Source organism: Pogoniulus pusillus, chromosome 30, assembly GCF_015220805.1.
Source record: "Pogoniulus pusillus isolate bPogPus1 chromosome 30, bPogPus1.pri, whole genome shotgun sequence".
Classification (NCBI taxonomy): Eukaryota; Metazoa; Chordata; class Aves; order Piciformes; family Lybiidae; genus Pogoniulus; species Pogoniulus pusillus.
Genome location: NC_087293.1, coordinates 14,188,964 through 14,208,574, shown reverse-complemented (window position 1 = coordinate 14,208,574; position 19,611 = coordinate 14,188,964). Strand labels below are relative to the sequence as shown.

At 48.7% G+C, this 19,611-nt stretch overlaps 1 protein-coding gene across 1 annotated transcript in view; it reads right to left on the bottom strand.

The window, feature by feature from the left end:
- The window catches only part of TAOK3 (TAO kinase 3), a 107,889-nt gene that overhangs the window by 29,041 nt on the left and 59,237 nt on the right, over positions 1-19,611 (bottom strand). The window contains exons 7-13 of the mRNA XM_064168712.1: positions 18,735-18,831; positions 15,780-15,893; positions 14,171-14,262; positions 11,627-11,720; positions 10,510-10,591; positions 5,447-5,614; positions 2,304-2,510 (exon numbers count right to left, since the gene is read on the bottom strand). Coding sequence (XP_064024782.1) covers positions 2,304-2,510; positions 5,447-5,614; positions 10,510-10,591; positions 11,627-11,720; positions 14,171-14,262; positions 15,780-15,893; positions 18,735-18,831 — 854 coding nt within the window. The remainder of the gene's footprint in view (positions 1-2,303; positions 2,511-5,446; positions 5,615-10,509; positions 10,592-11,626; positions 11,721-14,170; positions 14,263-15,779; positions 15,894-18,734; positions 18,832-19,611) is intronic.

The window sequence follows — 19,611 nt, the reverse complement described above, 5'->3', positions numbered from 1 at the left end:
AGTTGCCTTTTAATGGATTTGGAAAGTCACTCAGGTTGCAGCAGTTATTACTGAATTGCCTTTTTATGACAGGCATTGGGCAAGAACCTTGGGATTGTCAACTGCAAATGTTCTCTTCCCATCCTTCTGTTAGCAGCCAGATTTGCATCAGGAGCTTTGCCTGCTGGTTTTCATTGCCCAAGGGTCAGGCTCCACAAGTGCTGATGATGTTAAGGGTGAAGTAAGGAACAGCAACAACTCTGTTGCCTCTTGCACATGACTGGCTCTGCTAGCATCTCTAACTGGCCTAGACTGGGAGGGACCTCAGAGACAGAATCAATGGTTTAGGTTGGAAGGGACCTCAAAGATCATCTAGCTCCAACCTCTCACCATAGGCAGGGACACCTCCCACTAGAACAGGTCACTTAAGATCATCTACTCCAACCCACCTGCCATGGACAGGGATGCCTCTCAACTAGACTTGGTTGCTCAAGGCCTCATCCAGCCTGGCCTTGAACACATCCAGGGAGGAGGCATCCACAACCTCCTGGGCAGCCTGTTCCAGTGTCTCACCACTTTTGTACTGAAGAACTTCTTCCCAAGGTCCAGTCTAAATGTACTCTCCCTCAGCTTCAAAACATTCTTCCTTGTCCTGTCTCTAGGCACCTTCGTGAGAAGTTCCTCTCCAGCTTTCCTGCAGGTCCCTTTCAGGTACTGGAAGGCAGCTAGAAGGTCCCCTTGGAGTCTTCTCCAGATGGAACAACCACAACTCCTTAAGCTTATCCTCACAGCAGATGTGCTCCAGCCCAGCCCTTGGCCTTGTGGCCCTCCTCAGGACTCACTCCAACAGCTCTGCCTCCTTCTTATGCTGGTGACACCAGAACTGGATTCAAGGTGGGGTCTTACCAGAGAAAAGGGGCAGTCTCCTCTTGATGCAGCCCAGCACACAATTTCCCCTCTGGGCTGCATGAGAGCCCTGCTGGCTCATGGGGAGCTTCTCAGCAATCAACACCCCCAAGCTTTTTTCTTCAGAGCTCTCAACCCACTCTGCACCAAGCCTGTATTTGTGCCCAGGGCTGGCCTGACCTAGATGCAGGACTTGGTGACCCTCATGCAGTTGGCATGGGCCAACCTCTCAAGCCTATCAAGACCTTTCTGGATGGATCTCTTCCCTCAATTGCACAGCACACCACACAGCTTGGTGTCACCAGCAAACTCACTGAGGGTGTGCTCAGTGCCTCTGGCCATGCCACTGACAAAGCTGTTAAACAGCACTGGACCCAGGGCAGACCCCTGAGGAACTCCACTTGTCCCTGGTCTCCAGCTAGACACCGAGCTGCTGATCACAGCTCTTTGAGAGTAACCATCCAGTCAGCTTCTTCTCCACCAAGTGATCCACTCATCAAGTCCACCTCTCTCCATCTTAGAGCAGTATTTTGTTGCAGACAACATTTCTCCCTTTAATAAGTGCTTCACCACTCAATGGCACAACTCTGTTGCAGGAGGAAAAGCTGCTCACAAGCACTTAGTCAGTGAAAACCTCAGGCTTTGCTGTGACCTTACAAACGAGATATTCAGACTTCTCATGCTGCTGTCATGTTCTAGCTCCTCTGGCAAAAAGCACAGCTACCCTTTGAAGCTCCTGGCAAATACAAACCAACCTACATTTTACTGCCCACTAGCACACAAACACTGCTAAGGCCAAGCCCAAACTGTTGGAGTGAAATCATCTTAAGGTTAGGTGCTGGTTTCCAGCAAGATAATATCTAGAGCTAAGAAAACAGAAGGCAACAGATCACAACATGCAGCAAGAGAGCAGTAAAGCACCCAGTGAAAGTTGACTCAAAACATACCTCGTGGGAAGGGTCCAAAGTTCTGCACACTGCCACTTCTCATGAGGAAAATCCAAGTGCAAGCAGCAGATTTTAATCACACACTGTGACTGGTAGGTGGTTAGCTTGGCTGCTGCGACCACTCGTCACCGCACTAAACACAGCACAACCACTCACAAGGAAACAAGGGCTGATGTTCCAGAGCAGAGATGAAGAGGTGCTCATGCAGGGCATGCAGTCAGGCTGTGTGAACCCTGCCTAGCCACTGACAGAGCTGCCTCTCATTAGTGGCCTCTCTTGATTTTCAGAGGTTGTTTAAACGCAGTTTTAGCTTGTAAAGAACACAAACCGAAACAAAACCACAACAAAGAGAAGTTGATTCTGGCAAGCCCAGCAGCAGCTCCTGGCTCCCAGCACAGCACAGTGTGAGGTGAGGCAAGGTGAGCAATAGCAGGGAGTGCAGGAAGCTATGGAGAGCACCAGAGAACATACCTTCTTATGGACAACAGAGGAAGTGGAATTAATTGTGCTCTCGTCACTATGCATCATGACCAGTTCAGGGCTGCTCTCATCCAGGACCTCCTGCATGCTGCTCACACTGCTGCTCTGACTGCCTGTGCTCACAGACATGCTTGGGATGGAATGGTTGCTGCCCAGACTGTCCATCTTCCTACTCAGGTTTGATCCATGCTCACTGTCCTATAAAACAAGGGGCATCAGTTACACATAGTGCAGGAGATCCCCAGCCCAGCACTGTGCCTGCAGTGCTGCCCAGAGGTTGTTTTAAAGGCAACTCTGCAGAGTATAAAGGTTCATTGCTCCTTATTTTGGCAACTACGTGTCTCAGGGCTGCTTGGGCTGTGAAATGCTCCCTGTGGGGCAGTCAGCTTTTGCCTTTCCCCCTGCAATCTCACTGTACCAGGCTCTGAGCCAGGTCTTTTTTTCCCCCCACTTATCAGTAAGTCTGAGCATGGCTTGAACAGCAGACACCCAGGAATACTGGATGGCTGGTGGAAGGAGCCTCATCATTAAAAGGAGTGATCAATGCTCCAAGTCAGGATATGCTGCAGTGAGTGAGTCAGAAGGATGCAAGACAATGAAATAATTTGTTTATTGTTTGACAAATATCAAATGGTGCTTAACAGGTGTCAAGGTTTTAACTTCCATGTCCCAAGCAGGCAGCAACTGCATTTTGTCAAGCTAAAAATCCCTTTTAACCTTGTGTTTTCAGCCAAGATGAATTCTTCATTCACCTTTAAGCATCTGACTCAGAAGAGGCTGAATTATTACAGTGATTAAACCTGTTGTAATCTCCTTAGGCATATGGAAAGAAATAGTCCTTGTACAGGGCATATTTTGGATCCTACAGAAAAACATCAGAACTTGGAAGCTTTTTTCCTTCTCCTCATAGGAGCACTGCAATCCTGGAGTACCTGCTTAAATCTGGAGTGATCTAGGGAATTGATGGAGTCCTTTTGCAAGAGGCTTGCAAGCAGGACTGAGGACTCCAAACATCCTTCAGCTCCTGGTCTGAAACAATCTCAACTGACTGCAGCGAATGGCTTTGTTACTGCACTCAGTTTGTCCTGGCTTCCAGAGTGAGCTTGAGGAGAATTCCACTGGCAATCACTTAAAGAGGGTACTCGTTTTGTGGGGCAACAGGAGAAAAATCAAATGGACAGACATGACAGTATGTGATTGAGGGATTATTGTTTTTCAAAGCAACCAGCAGATCATTGAGAGCCTGTTGGGAGAAAGCCTTAAAACCCAAACCTGCTGCTGTTTCACAGAATTCCTGTGCACAGCAGACTGAAAACATCTTCAGAACGCTTAGAGACAGTTGCAGAAGTTATCATCACGAAGCATCCGAGGTGCTGATCTGGCAGTGTAATTAATGAGCATCTATGCCCAAAGGACAGAGGTGGGATTGCAAATGCAACCTCAGCATGGACTTCCTGACTCGAATACCTGCTGAATTCTTGCCAAGAGCTCTGAGCAAAGCATTAGCAATAATTTGAGGGTTAAAGGTTTGTAGTGTTCCTGTTCCAGCTCGGTCTGTGGTAGAAAAAAGAACCATCTTGTGGCCTTCCCAGCTGAACAGCTCCTGTTCACTGAGCAGTAACTGAAGCACGTGTTATGTTCTCCTCTCCCTGCCAAGTTAGTGGTGCACATGAGCAGTACTGATCTCTTCCTGTGCCACAGGAGCTCGGTGGGAAAAGGCAGTGCAGAGCATGCTGTGCACATGCAGAGTGTGAGCTTCACTTGAGTGTTAATTCCTACAGGTACAATATTGGGTTTTACTCTTCCCCCCCACCCCTACTTTTATAGGAGGAACAGAAAATACATCTTGGAGCCAGGTACTATCAACGTTTATCCTACTTGGCTGTTGAGCTTGGACCTGCTGAACAGTCGAGTGGGAAGCTCATTCCCTTGTGCTTTCCTACCCTGTCACTCTCCTCCAAGCTTTTCAGAGAAAGCTTGCAGGTTTCAGGGCACAAACCTGTCAGACTGCCCACCCCTCAACTAAGCTGGAGGTTTTTAGACCTTGGCTAGCTGAGGGGTTAGAACAGAAGCACTTTGGAGCTTTACATCACACTGGTTGCTGCTCTTGCTCCTCTTGTGCATCCCCTTCGAAGCGAAGGACACCGCTAAGTGCCGGTCCCCTCCTCCCGTGCGCTCTCCTACCTGATACCCAGGCTCAGCCATTCCTTAAACCAGAGCTCTAATTCAGCTTTAAAAGAGCATTTGACATCCATAAACCTCAGTCCCAACTCCCTGAATGTATCCTGAGCTTAGGCATCTCACTGTGTATTACCTGGCCAAAAAAAAAAGGCATACAAACACCAACTTGCCTGTCAGCTTTCCTCCTTGAGAAGCAAGCATGGATTTACTTATGCCATGTGCCTGCACTACACAAAATTAGTTTCTATCTAGGCTGATCAACTGAAAAATGACTGCTTGCCTTCTCTAAGCCACACTTAGTCTCAACTATCACACACTAAGTGGGTTGCTTATTACAAGATTCAAACTGGAGCTGAATTTTGTCTTTAACATCGAAGAGTTAAAACAACCCAAGTCTTGCTTAGGTGAGGATTTGCTTTTCAGCTTAGGAGAGGCCAATCAGAGTAATTGAATTAGTAATATTAACCAAGTGGTTCTGACTTTGCTTATGAGAAAGAAAAAGCTTAGACTGTTGACAGACCCCTCCTATACTCAACATGACCCCTCCTACACTCAACATGACCCCTCCTACACTCAACACGACCCCTCCTACACTCAACACGACCCCTCCTACACTCAACACGACCCCTCCTACACTCAACACAGGCTTGCGAGCTGCTTTCCTCTCACAGAGGATCCCTCTCCAAACAAGTTTCTTCCCTAAAGCTTTGAGAAGAAAGGGCAGCACCTGCAAAAAAACATCTCCAGTTTTAAAGGTGGCAGCAAATGCACACCTAACAGAGAGCAAGGGCTGCCACTGCTCCTGCTCCTGCGTCCTGCACAGCACATGCCAACGAGGCGGATCGCGTCCTCACCTAGGCTCCGCTCACTCTGCCCCTGAAGGGCAGGAGCATCTCGCTCGCCCTGGAGTTACTTGTTCTGAGAGTGTACAGGGTGTGAGAGCACAAAAGTACCTCCTCCTCCTCTTGAGACTCGTTCAGGGGGCCGTTGCGTGTCTCCTGGAAGAGGATTTTCTTCATCTTGCGGTACTGCAGGTTGTCCAGCTCCCGCACCGCGTCCTTCGTCCGCTGGATGAGGTCTATCAGTACCCTGGGCGGCCGCTCCCGGCGAACGAAATCGTGCTAAAGGGAAACAGGTGGCAGTGGTGATCTGAATGAGGGCAGAGAGGCTCTTCAGAAGGGACTTGGGTAGGTTTAGATCAGTGGGGTAACGTTAATGGGACTTGGATAGGTTCAGACCAATGGGCCAACATCAACGGGATGAGTTTCAACAAGGTCAAATGCCAGGTCCTGAACTTGGGTCACAACAACCCCAAGCAGTGCTACAGGCTTGGGGCAGTGTGGCTGGAGAGCTGCCTGGCAGAAAGGGATCTGGGGGTTGTAATAGACAGGAGCTGAATATAAGCTAGCAGTGTGCCCAGGTGGCCAAGAAGGCCAATGGCATCCTGGCTTGGATTAAAAATGCTGTGGCCAGCAGGAGCAGGGAGGTGATTGTCCCCTTGGACTTAGCTTTGGTGAGGCCACACCTTGAATACTGTGTGCAGTTTTGGGCATTGCAATACAAGAGAGATGTGAAGGTGCTGGAATGGGTCCAGAGGAGGTGAGCAAAGGGCTTGGAGAATAAATCTGAAGAGCAACTGAGGGAACTGGGGATGATGTGAGGAAGAGGAGGCTGAGGGTAGATCTCACTGCTGTCAACAGCCACCTGAAGGGACATTGTGGAGAGGCTGCTGCTGGGCTCTCGTCACAGGGAACTGGAGACAGAACAAGGTGGAATGGTCTCAGGCTGAGGGTGGGGAGGTTTAGATTGGACATCAGGAAAAAGTTTCTTAGAGAGAGAGTGGTCAGGGACTGGAATGAGCTGCTCAGGGAGGTGGTGGAGTCACCCAGCCTGGATATGGTACTTGGGGCTATGGTTTAAAGTGAATCTTGTAGAGTAGGGTTCTAGTTTGGACTTGGTGATCCTGAGGGGCTTTGCCAGCCTGGGTGTTTGTGGAAGGAAGGACAAAGAATTGCTAGAGAAGTTCTTTACAGTGAGGGTGGTGAGACACTGGCACAGGTTGGCCAGGGAGGTTGTGGATGCTCCCTCCCTGGAGGTGTTCAAGGCCAGGTTGGATGAGGCTTTGAGTGACCTGTTCTAATGGGAGGTGTCCCTGCCTATGGCACAGGTTGCCCAGGGAGGTTGTGGAGCACAGAAGCACCCAATGTGATCAAAGATCAAAGATCACATTGGGTGCTTCTGTGCTCCACAACCTCCCTGGAGATGTTCAAGGGTTCAAGGCCAGGTTGGATGAGGCTTTGAGTGACCTTTTCTAGTGGGAGGTGTCCCTGCCTATAGCAGGGGGTTGGAACTGGCTGAGCTTTGAGCTCCCTTCCAACCTAAACCATTCTATGACTCTATGAAATGCCCAGAGATGTGGGCCATTCCCTAGGTGTGCTGCCATTCCTCATGTTTCAAGACCCAATGCATCCAACTGTGGCTAGAGTAAGAGACACAAGAAACCCTGTCCTCCTTTTAACAAGCGTCTTAGCGCCAGAGAGACGAAAGGATGAGCTGCTCTTCCCTTAATGACTTGTAAACAAACATGGACAGGATCATGCCACAGGCTCATTTCTTGCTTTTAACTGAATTCAAACTGTTGTGCACTTGAGCTTTGCTGCTGGGGACAGCTCCTCACCTCACCAGCAGTTTTGTCTTCTGCTGCTGGTGGTGTTGGGATTTTGAGTTCTAGCGAAAGGTTTGCGACGTCGTTTGGCACAGAAGCCAAACGAATCATTTCTGCTCCTCAAGACAGATAACCACTATTTATTTCTCTGTACACAGCAACAATCTGCAGCTTATCTATGATCAGGGGGTGTTAAAAAAAAAGATAACCATTTTTATCTTACTGGAGATAATGTTTAGAGAGCAGTGATGCATTTGGAATGATGATGCTCAACTTAAATCCATCCTGTACGTCCAGTTTCTGCTGATTTAGAATCATGGAATCAGTCAGGGTTGGAAGGGACCACAAGGAGCAGCCAGTTCCAACCCCCCTGCCATGCTCAGGGACACCCTACCCTAGAGCAGGCTGCACACAGCCTCAGCCAGCCTGGCCTCAAACACCTCCAGCCATGGGGCCTCAACCACCTCCCTGGGCAACCCATTCCAGCCTCTCACCACTCTCCTGCTCAACAACTTCCTCCTCACACCCACTCTGACTCTCCCCACCTCCAGCTTTGCTCCATTCCCCTCACTCCTGGCACTCCCTGACAGCCTCAAAAGTCCCTCCCCAGCTTTTTTGTAGCCCCTTTCAGACCCTGGAAGGCCACAAGAAGGTCACCTGGGAGCCTCCTCTTCTCCAGCCTGCACAGCCCCAACTCTTTCAGACTGTGCTCACAGCAGAGCTGCTGCAGCCTCTGAGCATCCTCCTGGTCCTGCTCTGGACACACTCCAGCATTTCCACATCCCTCTGTGTGGTGAGTGGTCCTGGCTTAGGGACATGGTTCAATGTTGACTCTTTGATACTGGGCTGAAGGTTGGACTTGAATGATCTTGAAGGTCTCTTCTAACCAAATATACTGAGAAAAGCAGGGGGGAAGTGCTTAAAATAAATATTAGAATTGCTTTTAAAAGTAAGAAGTCCTAATGAGGTATTAAAATGCAGTGGAAACTACCACTGCAGTCACTTGGCTATTTTTATCTGTGATGGTGAGTGGAAACTTGACTCCTTCTCAAATACCTCAGTTAAAATTCAGTTCCCTAAAACATGGCCACAACAAAATTCATCTCTGTCCCTGCTTACCAAACTACCAGTGAGAAACCCTCAAAAGAGAAACAGACCTTCAGTCTGGTAATCTAACAAGCTTTAGTGAGAGCTACTGCAGGAGGGAAACATCTGGGGTCCTGTTCTGCAAAATCCAAACCAAAAGGCTGAACAGATGTGACTGAAGAATAATAGCTCAGCTCCAATTGTCTGCACAGAGTCCAACTTAAGGTACTCATGAAATCATCTCCTTCAATGAACTCACACTATTCCTAGAGAGCAGAAAGGCTGCCAATCCACATGAATGAATCATTCTGAAGCCCACAGCATAAACCTATTAGCTGGGCAAAAGATTGTCAGGGTGCTGCAAGCAGAAGCAGAGAACAAAAATGCTGGTTGTGTGCCACAGCACAAATCTACCATGGGACAGAAAAACAACCCCACAAAACAAAGCAAACAAAAAACCAAGCCAGGCATTGAAGAGAGAGGACAAACAGGCTCCTTCATCAGCCTTTACCTGCAGAGTGGTGGCTTGAGAGTTAAAGATTCTATGTGGTCCAGGTTTAAAGCAAGGATGGAAGCAAGCCCAAAGCTCAGTTCGGTAAAGAGCACAAGGGTTTGATTTCTCACTTCAAGAAGCAAGAGGCACAAAAGCATCCATGCAAATGCATTTCACTCTGCTGAAAGAGCAACAAGAGAAGCCATGAAACAAAAGCTGAATGGTAGCCCTAGAAGAAAAGCCAGCACAAAAAAGGCAGTCAGGTAGACACAGAGCAGCAATCTAACCTACTGTGGAAATGAAGCAAAGCACTCCGTGGAGCCAGGAGCAGCTCTGCTCAGAGACTGGAGAACTGAGTCCTGTTTACCTGGAGTGAAAGAGCAGTGTGCCAGCAGCATTCTCACCAGCAGCTCTGTACAGCAAGCAGAGCAATAGCAGGGCCACTAATCAGATTTAAGGAAAGCAAGGATTTCACACATCCCTACCTTCCAGGGGAAAACAGCTCCTGAACTTCCCAAAGCAAGGATTTCACACATCCCTACCTTCCAGGGGAAAGCTGCTCCTGAACTTCCCAAAGCAAGGATTTCACACATCCCTACCTTCCAGGGGAAAACAGCTCCTGAACTTCCCAAAGCAAGGATTTCACACATCCCTACCTTCCAGGGGAAGGCTGCTCCTGAACTTCCCAAAGCAAGGATTTCACACATCCCTACCTTCCAGGGGAAAGCTGCTCCTGAACTTCCCAAAGCAAGGATTTCACACATCCCTACCTTCCAGTGCAAGGCTGCTCCTGAACTTCCCAAAGCAAGGATTTCACACATCACTACCTTCCAGGGGAAACCTGCTCCTGAACCTCCCAAACACAAAGCCTTTGGGGGTAGCACAGTTCCTACATCTCTTAGGTAAAGCAAACCTCAGTGACTTAAGCTAGAACTGATTTATGACTCACTGACAGCACTCTGGCAAACTCTGGACACATCACTGCCAGCACAGTGATCAAACTCTTGACAATGATGAACCCATACAAGGCACCTTCCAAAAATGAAACACTTCCAAACCAAGTTCTCACTAATGGGGTTCAGCACAGTAACTATTAAAGGGACAGAAACCACCTTTTGCCATTGGTGGTTTAAGGGAAGAAGCTAACCCAGACCTATCCTGTTAGTGCTATTTTTAAACAGCTAAGCATGAACAGAAGCAAACATATGACAAGACATTAATGAATCAGGAGGAATGGCTCAAAAATGCTTCTAGAACAGAGAAATGATTGGAAAATGGCCATCAGAAATACAGGCAGAGATACAACAGCGCAGGGGACTAGGGAGAAGTGGAAAAATGTACCTTGGAAGTGCACAAGAGAAGAAAACCCAACACCTTTCACCAGCTTTGTCGCCCTTCTCTGGACACCTTCCAGCACCTCAACATCTCTCTTGAATTGAGGAGCCAAGAACTGGACACAGCACTCAAGGGGTGGCCTGAGCAGTGCTGAGCACAGGGGAAGAACAACCTCCCTTGTCCTGCTGGCCACACAAGAGCATCATGTAAGAAAGAGAAGTGTCACTAACCTAAGAGGCAAAGTCAGGTAACAAAGTTACAACAGCCTCAAATACTCTTTAGACGACCTCCAAACTCTATGAATTGAGATGAGAGCAAATCTAACAATTCCTTTGGGTTGTTTGGCTTTGGAAGGGCAAATGTTTCTTCACAAACTTTAGAATTATTTTGGCAGACAAAAAGATTTCCCCCCCCCTGGAAAAGCTTTGAGAAGTTACCCGTAACAGATCCGTTGAGGAAGGCCTTTCCTGAGGTATTTTCTGTAAGCAGTAATCAACAAAGCCCCTAAAGGAGTCTGACCTGCAAATCAAAACAAAAGAAGCCCTGAATGAAAAAGCAGCTCAGGTTCTGGCAGACAAACACACACTGATCAGTGTAAAGCAAAAGAAGAAACACTCTGATGGATTTGCTGTTCAGTTCTAGAGCAGAGGAATCAAGTTGGATTCTCCCTGTTCTAAGTCGATCCTATCAGCTCCTTCAACAGTTAAAGGCTTTTGTACATGCAGAGAATGGTTTAGGTTGGAAGGGACCTCAAGGATCAGCCAGTTCCAACTCCCTGCCACAGGCAGGGACACCTCCTGCTAGAACAGGTTGCTGAAAGCCTCATCCAGCCTGGCCTTGAACACCTCCAGGGAGGTATGAGGCAAACTTCTCTGGGTCTTGAAAAATGGACAAAGCAGAGAAGGTGAAATAAGGAAGCCAGGCTGGAGTGGTTCTGATAAAACCATCAGCCAGGAAGCCTAGCAGAGTGACTGGGGGAACTTCACACCTCTCCAGGAGCTGCTGCACTGAGCCATCTGCAGGCTGCCGAGCATCACAGGAGAGCTGCATCCCACCCCTGGGAACAGGGAGCAGGAGATGGGCTAACACCTCGCTCCAACCCAACAGCAAAAGCATTCTTGGGTCGAAGCTCAGATCCTGGAACAAGCCTGCAAGCATCTGGCCACAGACCTCTGATGCCTTTTGGAAGCCACTGGCTGAAGAAACCTAATTACCTCTCCCTTCCCTTCCTCCACACCTCTTCAGCTGCACTACAACGCTAACAATTCTTCTGCCAAGGTTCTTTTGCAGCTGGAAACTTTGCTGATGCTGAGTTACAGCAGGCTTAATGCACCCAGGAATACTTTAATTCCCACAGCATCTACAGCCCCATAATTAACACCTCCACAATTCAGACTGTAACACAGCCAAAGTGACAGAAGGTCAAAATGGAGCCTGCCTACACAGGAGCACTGTTTGAGAAGGCAGTCAAATCACTGTGCTGCAACAAATACTTTTCTTGTCAGACTTTTAAGCATGCAGAGCATTTCCAGGGAAACAAAGGCAGTCTCTTACCATTCATTTGACTGTAACGTAGGGGAGTCGTTCTGGGCTATGTGATATAAGGCACTCATTGCATTCATGTTGAAAAGAGGAGGCTTCCTTTCAGCTAGGAAGAGAAGAGAAAGGTGTGATAAGGCAGTCTGGAAAGGAAAGGAGAAAGCTATGAAAGCATGAGCAGGGTATCACTGCTGAGAGTTTTCTGACTGTCATCATAGCATTTCAGCTAATCATTTCACCATCCCAGGGTTAGACCAGGACAAGCACTCAAGGAAAGCTGCTACTCACTGGAATGGGGGAGGATGAGATCCAAAAAGAGAACAGGATGCAAATTATAAGGAGAAGTTTCCAGCAGATTTTACCTTAGCTGTAACATTTCACACCTGACCTGCTATGGTAAGAAAACAGCAGGAGCAGAGCTTAGGCACACAAGGGCAGGGCTAGGAAATTTATGTGTCAATCCCCTGCAGATCTTCAAGGCACTGCTGTGGCACCTCCACTAAGGGAAAAGAGCAGCTGCCTGTTCAACTTGGCAGCCACCTGCAAGTGAGAGAGTTTGCCAAATTCCTTGCCAGATCTATCATTAACTCCCCCTAACCAAAATTCCTCCTAGCCCTTGCAGCAAGAGGTCACCTACCCACCAGCCCCTGACCTTTCAGGAGCACAGCAGATTGAGGAAGGCTGGTTCTCACTGCCAGCTAAGGGCAGTCATGCCAATCAGCCCATGATGCCAGGATTTGGAAGTTCATGTCAGGTCAGAGCAATCACTTGTCCTTGACATGCAGCATGCATGCAAGCCACCACATTTTCTTTCCTTTCAGCACTATTTACTTTCAGCTGCACAAGAAATTAAGGCACCAGCATTCAAAGAAAGCCAAGTGCTGCTCAGCCAGAGATCTCCTCCCACTGCCACCTGACCCCACAGACACAGAACCATGCAAAACCAAAGTTCAAAGTTGTTTGGTTTTTAGTTTAATACTTCTCAAAAGAGTAATAGTAAAAAAAGCAAACCCCTGAACTGTGTAAAAAGGCTTTGAGATTCTTGACTGCAAAGCTCCATACACATTCTAGTATCAAGACTCAGTGCCTGTGCAGGGCTAACACAATACCTGTCCTCCTCCTTGAGCAGAATACCTGCTCTAGGCCCCTACACTCCACACAAGCAGAATTAGTGGAAGAAAATATCTCTAAACCTTCCAATGTTGGCATTCTTTATGTCAAAGTATGGACTGTGCCAGTGAGGTGTTAGTGCTGGCACAGGGAATGCAACTCTGGACATTCTGAGTCAGCTACACCATTACCATCTCTGTTCTGCACTCACTGCTTCCACCCATTTTGTACATCCCCTCCTCTGCATCTCAGAGCTTCACAGATTCATGGGTAGGAAGGGACCTTAAAGATCATCTAGTTGCAGCCCTCTGCAATGGGGAGGGACACCTCCCACTAGCCCACGTTGCCAGGGGACAGACACAACCTCTCTAGGCAACCTGTTCCAGTGTCTCCCCACCTTCACTGGAATGAATTTCTTCCCAATATGCAGTCAAAGTCTCCCTCCTCAAGCTTCAATCCATTCCCTCTTGTCCTATCACTACAAGCCCCTCCTCAGCTTTCTTGGAGCCTCCTTCAGGTGCGGGAAGGCTGCTCTAAGGTCTCCCCAGAGCTGCCTCTCCTCTGAGCTGAACAGCCCCAACTCCCTCAGCCTGTCCCCACAGGGAAGGTGCTCCAGCTCTCTGATCATCTTCGTGGCTTCCTCTAGACCTGCTCCAGCAGTTCCATGTCCTTCTCATGCTGGGGGCACCATAAGTGGACACAGTTCTCTCATGTATGTCTGCTGATTATACATTTCTAAGTAAGACTTTTAGTGAAGATGCCTTCCCAGTAAGTCCTTGATGTACTGTTAAGGTAAACCAAATCCATATCAAGCCTATCTTTGAAAAGCATCCCCTCAGCACATGCAATGTCAGCCTTCAAAGTGCACACATCTGCCCTGTACACCTGCTATTACAACTGCTCCAGCTTGTGTGGATGAGTGTCATTTGCCCTCTGCAGTGCAAAGCCTTTTCTTCTCCTGTACAGAACTTGTCCACGTTGATTCCTGTCACAAACCCTCATCTGAGACCAAAGGTATTTTTGTTCCAGAGAGTGGGGAAGTAAGAAGAATTGAAAACTCAATACAGGCTCCTTCTGACACACACTTCTTAGGACACCAGTTCACTTGACACAACAGCTGGAACAACTCTCTCAAAACCCAGCTGGAAAAATGCAGTCTGCAAGGCACAGTTTCCTCTCAGCAAGTCGAGGATGTGAGTCTTGTATCAGGGAGGAGCTGAGCACACCAGATTAACACTGAAGCACAGCAGCATTAGTGGCTTGCTCTTGATTTGGCAGCAAGTAAAAAGATTTAACTCAACTGTCAGTGCTTTCAAAGGCAGGCTTTTTAAAGAAGGAAAAACAACTTATGAGGAGTAAGAATCTTCCTTTCATTTTTTCCCCCAGGACTTCCTAATAAATATTGCAGCCAGTTAATTATTCATCTCATCTGCCATGTAATTTACTCACCTAACTCAATACACGTGATCCCAAGAGACCAGACATCCACCTTCCCATCATACTGTCCCTCGTCCATAGCAAGGATCACCTCTGGTGCCATCCTACCAACCACAGTGCAAAACATGCAGAGGTTAGGGGACACAAACCATGACTCCCAGCACAGAGCTCAAAGTGAGATGGCTTTGTTATCTTCAGCAGCACAGCAGACCAGAAGTCAAGGAGCCAGCATGGAGCTGAGTAAAGCCATGCTGAAATGAAACAATGCTTGCCTGCATTGGCAGCTCTTCCAAGAGGCAGTTTAAGAAAGGAAAAGTAAATAAGAGGCCAGCCTGCTCATCTTGCTGTTAGCACAACATGCTGGCACATGGGAGACCCACACCCATCTCTAAAGCATTGTACCTGCAGGCAGACAGCAAGGGCTGGGAGAGTCCTAAAGGCATCACTTGCACTCTCACCAGAGATGGTGGCTTTTCCACTGGCACACCAGGGTAACTTTCCAGCAGATATATGCAGCCTGTGAGTGCAGCTATGAAAGGAACAGGGAAATCCAGAACAGTGCAGAAATAGGATGGTTAAGGAGAAGGGGATAAACAGCAGACAAAAAGCAGCAGCAGGCCCTGGCCTGCAAAAATGCAGCCTCTTAACTCTTGCTTTCCAAAGATGAAGCAGGCTTCCTGCCAAATGGACTTGTTAGAGGTTGGGCCATAGGTGACCTCTGTCAATGCCTGGGGCATCTGCCACAAAGTAAGTGGAGCATAAAGCTATGCTGGTCCACTCCATTAGGAATGCCAAGCAACTCAAGTGACCCTTGAGGAGGTTTCTTCAAAACAGAATTTAAGCAGCTGTGTGAACTTCCAGCCTGCATGGTCAGATTGCCAGGATTCCCTTGCTCCATGTGCTTCTCACAGCTCCATTAGCTGTGGATGATCAGAGGGCTGGAGCAGCTCTGCTATGAGGAGAGACTGGGGGAGTTGGGGCTGTTCAGTCTGGAGAGGAGAAGGCTCCCAGGTGACCTTATTGTGGCTTTTCAGTATCTTAAGGGGGCCACTAGAAAGCTGGGGAGGGACTTTTTAGGCTGTCAGGTAGTGATAGGAGTGAGGGGAATGGAACAAAGCTGGAAATGGGTAGATTCAGCCTGGATATTAGGAGGAAGTTCTTCAGCACGAGGGTGGTGAGAGCCTGGAATGGATTGCCCCGGGGGGGTGGTGGAAGCCTCATTCCTGGAGGTGTTTAAGGCCAGGCTGGATGAGGCTGTGGGCAGCCTGCTCCAGTGTGAGGTGTCCCTGCCCATGGCAGGGGGGTTGGAACTGGCGCTGATCCTTGTGGTCCCTTCCAACCCTGACTGATTTCCATGACTCTATGTGGCAAGTGTTAATTGCTTTTAAGCCAATGGCACTACACCAGTCAAAACATGAACTGGTGGCATTACACAGGGCTGTGCAGCCTGCCTCTGCTCATGGGCACTGAGCATGAGCACACTTCCTGAAGAGCAGGACACAGAAAACTTCTTGGTTAAGAAAGTTTTTATACCAGAAGTGATTTCTGAGACTGTGAAATGCTGAAAACAGAAGAGAAGAATCTTCAAAGAGCACCAAAGTACTGCAGAGGCTTCACTCACCAGTAAGGCGTTCCCACAAAAGAATTGGCAGGGGAAACTATAGATGCAGACCCAAAATCAGCTAGTTTCACTTGACCTGGTTCTGTTAGAAGAATATTTCCAGCTTTAATATCCCTTTAAAAGAAGAAAAACAAAACAAAACACACACAGAGAGACAAAGAAAAGTTTGGTTCTGGTTACATAGCAGAATAACTTCCAACAACTTTCCAAACAGTATCACAGTACCAACAAGGTTGGAAAAGACCTCACAGATCATCAAGTCCAACCCTTTACCACAGAGCTCAAGGCCAGACCATGGCACCAAGTGCCACGTCCAGTCCTGCCTTGAACAGCTCCAGGGACGGCGACTCCACCACCTCCCCGGGCAGCCCATTCCAGTGTCCAATGACTCTCTCAGGGAAGAACTTTCTCCTCACCTCCAGCCTAAATCTCCCCTGGCGTAGCTTGAGGCTGTGTCCTCTCCTTCACCAGAAGAGAGAAGAGAGCAACCTCCTCCTGGCCACAACCTCCCCTCAGGTAGTTGTAGACAGCAATAAGATCTCCCCTGAGCCTCCTCTTCTCCAGGCTAACCAATCCCAGCTCCCTCAGCCTCTCCTCGTAGGGCTGTGCTCAAGGCCTCTCCCCAGCCTCGTTGCCCTTCTCTGGACACACTCAAGCATCTCAATGTCCTTCCTAAACTGGGGGGCCCAGAACTGAACACACTACTCAAGGTGTGGTCTAACCAGTGCAGAGTACAGGGGCAGAATGACCTCCCTGCTCCTGCTGACCACACCATTCCTGATGCAGGCCAGGATGCCACTGGCTCTCTTGGCCACCTGGGCACACTGCTGGCTCATGTTCAGGCGGGTATCAATCAGCACCCCCAGATCTCTCTCTGTCTGGCTGCTCTCCAGCCACAAGAACACACAGAACTCCACTAAGGTTTGGGCAATTAAACATTCCAAGTCTGCTTACACACTGCCAGCTGAAGAGAATCACAGCACAGTGAAAGTTGTTTCAAACCCTGCTAGAGTAATAAAAGGGGAACTGCACACTGGGTGTGCCACAGACGCCTTTAGGTGGGCACAGCTGTTTGCAAAGCCCCAGGGGAAATGGAAGCAATGGAAGAGATCCCTGTCAGGCTGCACACATCACAGGGGCTGGAATGTCTCTTTGCCATCTCTTAAAGAAGCACATAATGTGGTTTTTATACAAAAAGAAAGGCATCAAGAAAAGAAAAATCACTTTTGTTTTTCATCTGGTGTCCAACTTAAACACCAAAGCCACTGAGCAACAGGAGCAGAGCTCCACCACAAGCAAGCTGCTGTGTATTGCCAGACACACTCCTGACCCTGTGAGAAGCAAGCTCATTAGATAATTGAGGAGGGAAGTAAAGCTATCCTCTATGTGCTACAGACTCAAAGCATAATGATTGGTGCACCAAGCATGAACTCAGTACCACTGGAGCCCCAGCTAAGCTGAAAGACTCTTTAGATTTAGCATGTAACCAAGACTGGTGAGATGCTTTGTTTCCAAAGGGTAGTGTATGGGACAAGGGAAAGATGGGATAAAGGGAGCCACAGAAAGGGGAATTTACTCCCAGTATTTCACAGCAGCAGAGCCAGAGCAGGAATCTCTGCTCCTCTATTCCTCCATTCCCAGGGCAGTATCACTTCCAAACTGGTGTTACAGAGGTTTTCACACACCTGCTACTCAAATACATCCTGACATGTTTTGGGTCTATGCCTCAGTCACTTCTGCCGGGGGACAAGTGCTAAAGGAGTCAAGAATGAACAGTACAAGAGAGACAGCACAGGCTGTCCTCTCTGCTGGCCTCTCCCCTGCTGCCTTCACTGTACAACCGCCACCAGAGGACTCAGCGGCCACGCCGGGTACCAGCGATCAGATTCGCTACCTCAGGTTTGCTTTGTGCCTGCAGTTAAGCAGAAAACAATCTCACCCTTTGCCATCCCCTAACGTGGCACTGGAACGAGCTGGCAGCAGAGATGCTCTGGGAGCTGGCAGGCGAGACTGGAGCCTTGCTCTGCTGGTGCATCTCCACAAGGTGTCCCTCCATTCCAGGGCACGCTCCTTCGCCTGCCTTGCTGTGGGGCAGGGAAAGCACAGCTGTCCCACCTGCCAGCTCCGCTGCCAGCTCCGGCTCCTTCTCACGCAGCCTTTGCCTCATTTGCTCAGTGCTGCCGGGATCTGGCACAGCAGATAGGGGCAGGGTGTTCTCCTCCCGGTGAGCAGCTCCCTTTCAGCTGTGCCCAGCAGCACTGCATGGCTCACTGCTGAGCAAGGAAGCTAGGAGCTGCCTCTCCTCTTTAAGACACAACTACGACCAGAAAGCCAGAAATCTCTTCTGTCACAGAGAGCAGATTTGCCTGCCCAGCTCAGAAATCAAATGCAGAAACCCTCTGGGAAGAAAACCATCTAGATAGAGAAGACCTGCCCAGTCCTTAGAGCAGTAACTCTCCTTATGGCTGAGACAGCAAAGTCCTTCCTTCAGGTCTGAATGAGAGGTTAACCACAGCATCGTTCCTGATCTGCAATATGCAGCCTAATGGAAAGGTCCACACAGAGTAGCCAGTACTAAGTATGTGAGACTGCTGAGTTTATAACACACTAATTGCACCATTAGAAGTGGGTAGATTCAGACTGGATGCTAAGGAGAAGTTTTTCACCATGAGGGTGGTGAGACACTGGAAGAGGTTGCCAAGGGAGGAAGCAGAAGCCTCATCCCAGGAGGTCTTCAAGGCCAGGCTGAATGTGGCTCTGAGCAACCTGCTCTAGTGTGAGGCATCCCTGCCCATGGCACACAACTACCCTGGCATTATGAGCACTGACACATCCACTGGAGAAAAGTCTGGAAGAATAACCCTTAACAATGTTGTTTAAAGACAGCAAAGCAGTTTTCAGCCTCTGGAAAGTGGATGCTGAAGGCCATCTAGAGGCACTGAGCTCCAGCCTTACCTATGTATCTTACAGTGAGAGTGCAGGTAGGCCAGCCCCTGCAAGGCACCGTGGGTGATGGCAGCAATCTCCACTTCCTGAAGTGGTTTCTTGTGAACTACAGGGAGAAAAACAAACATAATACCAAGATAAAAACACAAGAAGGTAACTGTGGTCTTCTCCTGAGGCAGTGTTTTCAAAGAGAAGCAAACCCACTCATTTTGCCAAGCTCTGAGATGTACATCATCATCTGAAAGGTCTTTCCCACCCTCAACCAGTTCTGTGGTTCTATCATCTTCATCACACTGCTTTCTCACTGCCTGGTGGTGCATTAGCAGCTCTGAGTTCATGGCACAGCCTGGGCATGTCTCTCACACCATGGGAAACAACAGACCTGCTAGGGCCAACAGTTACTGTCTACATTAAGAGGTCATAGAATGGTTTAGCTTGGAAGGGACCTCAAAGCTCAGCCAGTTCCAAACCCCTGCCATAGGCAGGGACACCTCCCACTAGAACAGGTTGTTCAAAGCCTCATCCAACCTGGCCTTGAACACCTCCAGGGAGGTTGTGGAGCACAGAAGCACCCAATGTGATCTTTGATTACATTGGGTGATTCTGTGCTCCACAACCTCCCTGGGCAACCTGTGCCAGTGTCTCACCACTCTCACTGCAAACAACTTCTTCTTAACATCCACTTTCAATCTCCCCTCTGCCAGTCTAAACCCATTCCTCCTCATCCTGTCATTACATTATGTCTGAGTGCAGCTTGCCAAATGGATTTGAACTGCTCATTCCCACTTCCCCCCTTCCCCATCAGCTAAACCCAAGGAAAATTAGGAACACCAGCTAGAAAAAGACATCCCAAAGCACTTTCCACATATTCCTAAATATGACCAGC